Source organism: Lepidothrix coronata, unplaced genomic scaffold (assembly GCF_001604755.1).
Source record: "Lepidothrix coronata isolate B3197 unplaced genomic scaffold, Lepidothrix_coronata-1.0 Scaffold16, whole genome shotgun sequence".
Taxonomy (NCBI): Eukaryota; Metazoa; Chordata; class Aves; order Passeriformes; family Pipridae; genus Lepidothrix; species Lepidothrix coronata.
The window spans coordinates 1,497,162-1,506,936 of NW_016690196.1; the positions used below are offsets into that span (position 1 = coordinate 1,497,162).

The 9,775-nt window shown below is 36.5% G+C and overlaps 1 protein-coding gene across 2 annotated transcripts in view; it reads right to left on the reverse strand.

Moving 5' to 3' along the window:
* The window catches only part of AKT3 (AKT serine/threonine kinase 3), a 150,533-nt gene that overhangs the window by 51,664 nt on the left and 89,094 nt on the right, over nt 1-9,775 (reverse strand). For both annotated transcript variants that reach the window (XM_017806714.1, XM_017806713.1), the window contains exons 4-6: nt 8,859-8,970; nt 7,221-7,365; nt 511-642 (exon numbers count right to left, since the gene is read on the reverse strand). In XM_017806714.1, coding sequence (XP_017662203.1) covers nt 511-642; nt 7,221-7,365; nt 8,859-8,970 — 389 coding nt within the window. The remainder of the gene's footprint in view (nt 1-510; nt 643-7,220; nt 7,366-8,858; nt 8,971-9,775) is intronic.

The window sequence follows — 9,775 nt, forward strand, 5'->3', positions numbered from 1 at the left end:
CTAGAAAAATATGAAGGATATTTTAAAATATAATGTATGTAAAACACAGTAGTTCCCATTCACATCCAGTTTTTATGGATACTGATATTGTTAGCCTCAAGCATTCAAAAATCCCAATAAGATCCGCATCCCTCAAAACCTCCTCACTTAACAAATAGCAATATTTTTAATTGTGTCTCATGTTGATAAATGCATGTAGGTTTCTTGCTTTCAACTTGTTCTGCACAAGTGGGATTCAAAACTTCAGAATTGCTAGAAACAAAGCTCAGAGTAGATGATCTTCTTGCCCAGTGAACTCCCTCAGTGTTTTAGCACACTCTGATTATAAAAGACTGGAAAAAGACATGAAAATGGGTACACATATTTTTTTTTGTATTCTTGTTTTCTGAAAATACAAGCATACTTCTATCAAACTAAGCTACCATCAAAAATCAAATACACCTTATGTATTAAATATTGATTATTCCATTCTTTAAAATGACCCAATATTAAAACTATAACCGTCCTTACCTTTGCAATAATGACTTCTTTTTTCAAAATCTTCATAGCATAGTATTTGCCACTAGCCTTCTCTCGGACCAGGATAACTTTGCCAAACGTGCCTTTGCCCAGTAGTTTTAAATAGTCAAAATCATTCATTGTCTATAAGGAGCAAAGAACAAGGATTAGCAAGACTTATGCTATCCAGTTCCAACATATAACCAAATGTTGTTCTCAATACAATAAGAACAGTTTACAAAAATAGGTCCACTTCTATTAAGTTCATAATCACAGATTTGTTTGGGTTGAAAAAGACCTTTAAGATCATCAAATCCTACTGTTAACCCAGCACTACCACTAAACCATGTACTTAAGTGCCATATCTTGCCGTGTCTTCTAAATACCTCCAGGGAAGGTGACTCCACCACTTTCCAGGGCAGTCTGTTTCAATGCTTGACAACTCTTTCAGTGAAGAAATTTTTCCTAATATCCAATCTAAACCTCCCCTGGAGCAACTTGAGGTCGTTTTATCTCATCCTATCACTTCTTACTTGGGAGAAGAGATCGACTCCTCCTGGCTACGACCTCCTTTCAGGTAGTTGTAGAGAGCAATAAGGTCCTCTTTGAGACTCTTTTTCTCCAGGTTAAACAATCCCAGTTCCCTCAGCCACCTCTCATATGACTTTGCTCTAGACACTTCACCAGCTCCATTGCCCCTCTCTGGACACACTACAGCATGTATCAGACCACTGAACAACATCTCCCCTTGGATTATGGGGGATTCATTCTTCCAGCTCAGGGGGCTGGGTACCCAGAGAACATTGATCTTGATATTGAAGACTGAGGCAAAGAAGGCAACTAACTGTTGTCATTAAACCACCAGGATAAATTGTTCAATAGTATTATTACAGTTCTCTAAAGTCAAGTACTGCACAGTATACTACACACACTTATTTTTACAAAGCACACACAGAACAAAGTCTCAGCCTATCCCAGCATTTCGTGAACGTTCCACATCTAAGAAGGTTCATCAGCTCCTGTATTATCAGGGACACACAAACAAATCAGTAGGTTTTGCATAATACCAAACATTGCACTGATGGCTTTTTTTAACCATACTCAATCCTCACTGAAATATTATACCCATAAGATTCAACAATAGTCACTAGAGGTAGATTTTTTAAAATTTTTGTACAGGTTACATTATTTACATTATATAATAATGCAAATAATGTAAATGGTATTTACATTGTAATGTAAATGGTATTTACATTAATCAATCTGGCTTTGAAAAGGAAGAGATGGCAAATTTTCATCTTTCATGTGACTCTATTATTGCACTAGTTTTCCAGGCTAAACATAGTACATTCAAGAGCTGGTTCCACCAACAGACAGTTTGAGTCTAGTAGGTTTACTGACTCAACAGGAGTGTCACACATAGTAAGAATATGACCAGATGATCTCAGATCCCAAAGCAGTTTAGTCACTTTCATGAGCCCAAAGTTTGAGTCAATAATCATCTTAGTTGTACAAGTTCATTTCACAGCCAGTTCAGAAGAATCAGCTCTTTGGTCCATGCCTTAGATGTAAAGATGAGGAAGTAGAGAAAAACCAGCACAGTACTGAGAATGCAGTGACTGCGCAAGGTTGCCTTGTACCAGCAGGATTCCTTTGGCCAATCACTGGGTTCCACAGTGTGTTTCTACAGCACATCTTTCAGTGTGCTGTGTTACTGGCTTGGTTGCAGCACCACAAAACCATCGAGTTTTGTGGTGCTGCAACCCAGGAACGTTGAGAAAAGCAGTTAAAAATTCTGAAAAACAATACTCACTTATTCTTTTTAAAGTACTGTCTTGCACTATCAAGAACCTTCCCTCCTTTGTGAATAATATATCTCAAAACATTTGTAAAGAGTAATTATACTCCAAGTCCCAGTTTTGCTCAGTTAAATATACTTAATCCTGTTATATATGAGAAAAAGATCATGCCTTATCTTTCATCTTCTTAGTGTCTCATTCTATCAGTAGTTGTGGTCTCAGGTTGCTTTGTTTCAGGTAAACTCCTACTTGTATTTTCCACAATGGAAAATAGTAGTTTCCTCATCTCTACCAGAAATACTTCTACCAGTGCCTACATATCTCATACAAATTCCAAGTGTAGAGGTATTGGGCAGATGCCTTGAGTGCAATCACAAATAGTGGCAGCAAAATATCGTTGCTCGTGAGAAAGAATAAAGGGCAAAATTTCCTTCTAAAATTATTTATTCCTTTAAGCTCAAGTGCATGATGCTATTACTGTGGATCTGAATTTGCTGTAGACAAACTGTGAAAATGATTTATGCAGTTTTTCACTCAGAGTCAGTTTGCAATCTGCTCCCATAAGAGATAAAACTGAAGTTCCATGAACCACAATAATGCTGTAATTCCTTAGCTTTTAAGTGTTCAACCTGCAAATTCAAAGCTGCAAAAGGTCTTCAACAAACTATTTAACACCTGGATAGCTGGGTATTTCAAAGGTTTATTAAGGAGAAGATGTTTTCCATATATGAAGTTCCTGGCTATATCAACAGGAATTAAATCTTTTTCCCGTGTAATGGTTGATTGGTAGCTTCTAAGCAAAGTAACCTTGATGCTCACGCATAAACATACTTAGAAATTTTGCAGTGACAGATCTTATTTTGCTGCCAAAACTACCTCACATCAGGAAGAACAAAATTGCATTTATCTCTGCAAGAAATATGGGTAACAGAGATTTCAAAGACTCAGTATCATTCTTACCTAAAGCAAACTCACTTTACACAAGTTAAAGTTAAACTTTATTACCATAGACAAATCCTTAAATGGTCAACTTTTCCAAAAACTAGTAAAATGTGTGATAACTCCTGACTCATGGCACAGTATGTGAATCTGTGACCCACTTGTATTTAATCAACTAAAGGTAAGACTTCTCAACTATCACGTTCAGTACTTCGGAAAGTCAGGTTATCTATTCAATGGTTCTATGACAACCATCAAGCAGAAAACAACTGCCTTTGAGCAAAAGCAATGAAAATTGACAAAAATCCACAAAAAATCCAAAACACTTTCAAAACACAATTCAGGTAGAAGATGAGTAATTCAGGGCAGAATCCTCCATATCTTCACTCACTGTGTTCCCTGACAAAGAATGGCTGACAGCTTTATTGATAAAGAATATTGAGGTAGTGACTGTGACAACTTATCACTTCTAACAGTCACAAATGTATGGGATCACAAGCACCTTCAGAGGAGTAACTTTTTCCCACACTTCTGATCTTCTCTAAGAGGCTAGACTTAGGAGAGGGACCATCAGAGTCTGAATAAAACCAGCTCAGAAAAGCTGCCCTTTGCCCATACAAAGGAGGAGGATCTTGGCTCAACTGATCGCTCACATGGATTTGATGCTAGGGGCACCAATCAGTCAAAGACTCATTCATCCAAAATTTGCTTACACAACATTCAGCAAAGCAGTCAGGAATCTAGATGTAAGCTCAGTGAAAATAAGTTTAAAATATATGTATATTTATAAGAGAAAGGTAATAGGTTTGCAAGATTTTGAGCCATGGCTTAACAGCATGTTATGGCAATAGTGTTAGTTCTAAGAATAAAGTCTTCTGATGCTCTCGTTCTTTAGCAGCTTAGCAGAAGGCTTAGAGATGATATGCAGTGCAGGGTAACTCAAGAAGTCTATCAAAGAATAGAAGACCTTGGGAGATAAAAACACAGATGCCATAGCTAAGGGTGTACTGAAAACTGGTGGAAAAATGTAAATACTCCCTAAACCTGAGGAATGCTGGTAAGCAAGTTTGGAGACTCCCATAAAACTGGACTCTTTCTCCTTCATGTTTTTCCCTAGTTTTTCATTCCTACCCTACTCCAAGTTCTGAATTTTTTTCCTCATTATATAACCCTTAGGTTTCCTCTGAAAAATCTATTCTTTACTCATCCCGCATCCCGCAAATCAAATTTGTAAACAACAACAACAAAAAAAGCAATGAAGCTAACAGGAGACTATGCTAACCAAAGAAACATGTGATGTCCAGCCTTCTGTAAAGGCTATTTACTCCCCTACAGGAGTATCTGGTCACCATTTGAACAGACCATCTCCTGTGGGTGATTTGTTCAAAAGAATACACCCTAATACAGGTGTTGAAAATTCCTACCAAGGAACTAATTTTTTTTTTTAAATTCCTGATGTGCACAATGATTATATCACTCAGAGTCAGCAGTTTGCCAAGAATTTCCAGTGCTATTCCAGTGCAATTTTAGTGACATTATTACTGTAAAACTTAAATGGCACATTGACACCATTTTAAAAAGAAAATTGAAAAAAAAAAGATGCTTTTGGTTCTTCCAGCTAATTTAACCAGGGACATAGCTGTCATGTCTGTTCAAATCAAGTTCCCTGTCCTAAACACTGTTTTCTTTTCACTACCTTTTTAGAGAAGAACAGGCCCAACTCCTCTCTGTCTTGTTTCTTAATCTGATTATGCTCTTCTACTCATATGTATACCATCTGGTGCATGCACAAGCAAAATTCACTGGGCTTAGATGTAAAATCAGGTGACAAAATAAGCTTTTGTCAAGAAAGGACACATCGTGCAAAAATCCCTGAAATGAAATTCAATACCAAAAAAAAGCAATAAAAATGAACTAAGTCATTATAACTGAAATGGTTCTGATTATATTAATGACTATAAAAGCTTAAATAACAGCTTTCAGAAACATTTCTATAAAACAGAAACAGTTCTAAAAAGATATTTTTCAGAATTTCAATTAACAGAGGCAGTGACAACTCCACATCATAATGGTCACCTATTATTTTTTATTCCAAAAACTTCTGAGCACCTTTCACTAAAGTCTTCTGACAGTGGGATCTGCAGTGAGATTCAGAGTTTTGGCTCTAGTTTTTTTAATTTTATTTTTTTAAAGTCTTTTATTGTATTTCTTTTTATCATCATTATTATTATTATATTGCTCTATTATTAGATGTTGAATATCATCATTTTTCATTTCACCTTTGTTTTGTTGAGTTTGCTTTTGGCTTATTGCCAAAGCCATTAAATATACTGTAGCACTGTACATGCACTGTCCCAGTATATTATTTCAGCATTTCTTAAAGCACAAGCAGCAAGACAGAAACAAAATCAATCCTCCTCCTCCTCCTTTTGTTCCCACAATCCATTTTGTCATATGGGAAAACACACTGCACTGTGTACAAGGAAAGCACATTCCAGATAAACTATTTGTATCAGACAGCATTAATTCTGATACCTTGAAAATGCTTGTTGTTATACAGTGGTTTTGTATTCCACTAAAAGAATACACAGGCTTGGAACAGTGCTTAGATCTTTACGAGAGCAAATCCAAATCCTTTCCACATAATCGCACTGCCTCTCACAAGGTTGACACGTCTTAAATGCTGCCTCTGTCTTGCTGTCAACTTATCAACTTTTACCCTGAAGCACAGTCATTAAATATCCATGCCACAAGGCTAAAAGTTCAGTGTCGGCCTGACAAAATATGATCAGAGTATTGTTACAGCTGTACATAATTGGTTTTTACCTTTTTCTATAGCAGATAAAGGTTAGAAAACTGCATACAATGAAACCGCATGAAAGAACTCTGTTTTCACTGCAAACTCAAGTTCTCAAAAGTCAGGACATGATAGAACTAAAATTACTTTTGACACCTTTGCTGTATTCATAAAGGGTATAGTTTGTAGCTCCTGATTTTTCTATGATTCTTGCTTCATATAGTGCAACCAAAAAAAAAATATGTTCTATGAGTAAAGACACATTCATGATTTCTTTTAACTGTTCATTATTCAAAGGCATTCAATAATGTGAGTTATAAGACTATTTTGCTCTGTCAGCAGACTTCCACTTAGTTTTCTCCAGGTTTCACTTTAGCTAGAAAGACTTAAGTCAGTCCTATAGAAACTGGTTATTATTTTTCATGCAATTGCAATGCGTTTCTTGAGTCATGTCAACTCTGCATAGTAAATGAGAGACATCCATTTGAATGATCCATTCTTCAAGAGTAGTCCATACAGAAACACAGGACAAAATGGAAACACATAAGCAAATTTTTGAGTGGCATCAGATCTTTAAAACACGCCCTCAAGTCGTGTGTTTAACCTGTTGACTCAGGAGATACAACCACAGGTATGTTATGGCCAGCAATGTACATGTTTCTATTTAAATCAAAACCTGTGAAAGACAGCAGAAAAAATAAAATGCTGTTTTCTTTTACTTCATTGAAAACTAAAGTAGAGTTATTTTCCCAGTTAGCAAAAAACAAGGTCATTAAAAGTGAAATTCTGCTAACCTTTCTCATGCAAATTACCTAATTTGTACTGGGTATTATTTGCATGAGAAAGGGGGAAAATGTACTTGTCTAAAGAAGGTATTTTATTACCATACTTCTAAAAGAGCAAACAAACAAAAGGATGAAATAATGGTCAAACAATAAGCAGGATGTTAACATGTGCCTGAATGGTTGAACTTTGTTTTTCAGAAGTGCTGTATCAGATAGCATAACAAGTAAATAAAACTAGAGCAGTTCAGCTTTATTGAAATAAAACAACTAAGTACCTTACGCTTGTAATACACTGAAATTTATGTAGAAATACTATTCCCTATATATTGTTTTACCCAACTAGACCATTCTACAAAAGTTAGTTACATGTGAGCCCTGTCAGCTATTTTTTAATGTCATTACCTTTCTTTTATGATGAGTTGTTGAAGCATCCATCTCTTCTTCTCCTATATTGTCTATCTGTGAAGTTGGACTACAGTTCATTCTCTCCTCTTCTTGTCTCTGAAGTCTGTCTGCTACAGCCTGGATTGCTTCTGTCCATTCTTCCCTATCATGAACGAGCCAACATCTCTATTAGAAACTCAAAAAATATGTTACATGGTTTATAATGTTTTTCACCTGCTACATTGCTTCTATTTTCAATTTTCATGTTAGGCAGCAGAAGACTTATACAAATAAATCACTTCAATTTCCTTCCAAATTCTGCATTTTGTTAAAGGTGGTGAAGCTGACCAGAAAGGATCACTGTATGGTTAATTTAAAGAATTAGCAGTCTCTAATTTGGTAAGTATTTTACTAGTGGAAACTTGAAAACACTTGTTCCAGGTATAGGAGCAGAGCATAGGATGGCATGCTTGTTCAGAGCATAGGATGGCATCTCTTATGCAATATTATCTGATAATAACTTGCTATTTTAAGAGACTGTTTGGTATTCCCCCTCCCTGCAAGACATTTTCACAGCAAATAAATAAGATCTATTAAACCATATCATGTATTCAACTCTTAGTTTTTCTCCTCTTAAAACTCAACTTAAAGACTTTTTTTCAAATTCCCCTCAAAAAAGGCCCTCAAAGATAACTAAATTCCTACAAGCATCCTAAAAACCAGTGGCTGCACTGAGAGGCAGGCCCAGATGAGGGTTCCTGTGGAAGGACAAGCAGGGCTAGCTGAGCCCATGGCTATTCTGTGTGCTGGCTGACCAGCACCGACACACCAGCCGGCCCATGAGCACACTATAGCCCCACACAAGTGCAGTACCTGCTGATTTTTACTCATCCAGCAAGGGAGACAGGAAGAGTCTGGTGATATTTATTACTGAATAATAATGCAGTGGGAGGTACAGAAGAAAGATAGGGTGGAGAAACAGTACCAAGGTAGAACAAAAAAAATTCTAAGTGAATATACTAATGAAGGAGAAACAACAGAAGAAGCAAAGTTGTTGGTTATTTATTGATAAAAACAATAACAGCCAAATCATAGTACTAGTTTCAACAGGACAGATGTCCACAGAGGGAAGATGCAGTGCCTCATCTAATTAGAGACAGAATATAGAACATTTAGCAAGGTACATCATCCCATATCTTCTACATGCTTTTCGTGCACTAAAAAAGTTAATTCTTAAGAGTTTGTGAATGTTTACTTGAAACAAGAAAAACTAATAAGCAAACACAAAATAAATTATAATAAGCATACTGCTTTCTGTGCCAGAAAGGAGCACACTAGGAAGAGTAAGACAGCGAGGCTGGAAATACTTCAATCCAGGCTTTGGTTGTTCAAAATTCAACACTTCAGAGACGTATCATGACATAGTCTTGGCTTATTTGAACACTCTCATTCCACCTACTTGCAGGCAACTCTTATGCTAGCTATGAGCTCAGATAATATTTTACAGAAGCTGACTTAAAAATCTTTAACTAACTGCTCAGATCTGCTCAGAATGTCACAGTTCCAAGTGTTGATTGCTGTGCAGGCCCAGCAGAGACTCTGATGAGGCTTTGGCGTAAGGAACATGAAAAGCAAAAAAAAGAATAAAACCCTCACCGTTCCTCCGGAGTGTCTACGTGGAACGTCCTCTCTATAACAGTGGTCCACTGAAGACATCTGATAATAAATGTGTTTGGCTTTGGTCGCTCTGTTTTCATTAGCTGACATTCTAGAGAAATACATGACATTGCCTTTTTTATACATTGTCAGTTAACGGGTGAAGAGCAAATAAAATTACTTAAATGAAATACACGTAGCTTATGTGTACCCATTTGGGATGTATCCAGCACATACAAGGAAATATAGAACAGCAATATAACCACAGGCTTGAACAAAAGGTAGCAAGTAATAATCATATGGTGAAGAAAGCAGTCAGAGGAACTGATATTCTTGTCCATTTAAAGAGTGCCATCTCCATTTGTGAACTCAGTCTGTGTTATGAGGGTAAGAAGAGTATTAGATCCCAGATTGCTATAGTATGCCAAGGAAACAGCAGTAGCCACAGGCATATTTTTCCATCTGCACCTGGCAGGAGGAATATGACATTTTCCCTTCAATGGTAACCATGTCACAGTTACTGATAGTACTGTCACTTCAGGATTAGATTTATTGCAAAATACCCTATCTAAGAAAATTCAGACGTTGAAATTAGTCTGATTATTAAATGTAGAACAACCACACATACACACACAGTGAGGCTGCCCCAGGAAATCATCTAGTTCTCTTTATGCCCCAGAGGAGAATCAGGTCTACCTATACTATTTCTCATAACTATTTCTCTACACTCTAAAATCTACAAAAAGTAGTAATTTCAAAACCCCTGTAAGCAAACTATTCCATCCAAGTACAAAGAAATTATTTTTATAGCTGGAAGATTTTTTGTCAGATTTAATGCAACTGTTCCTATAAATTCAGCATAACTGGTTTTGTCCTACTGACTAATACTTTACCTTTTCAGCAGCTATCCCTTTTAG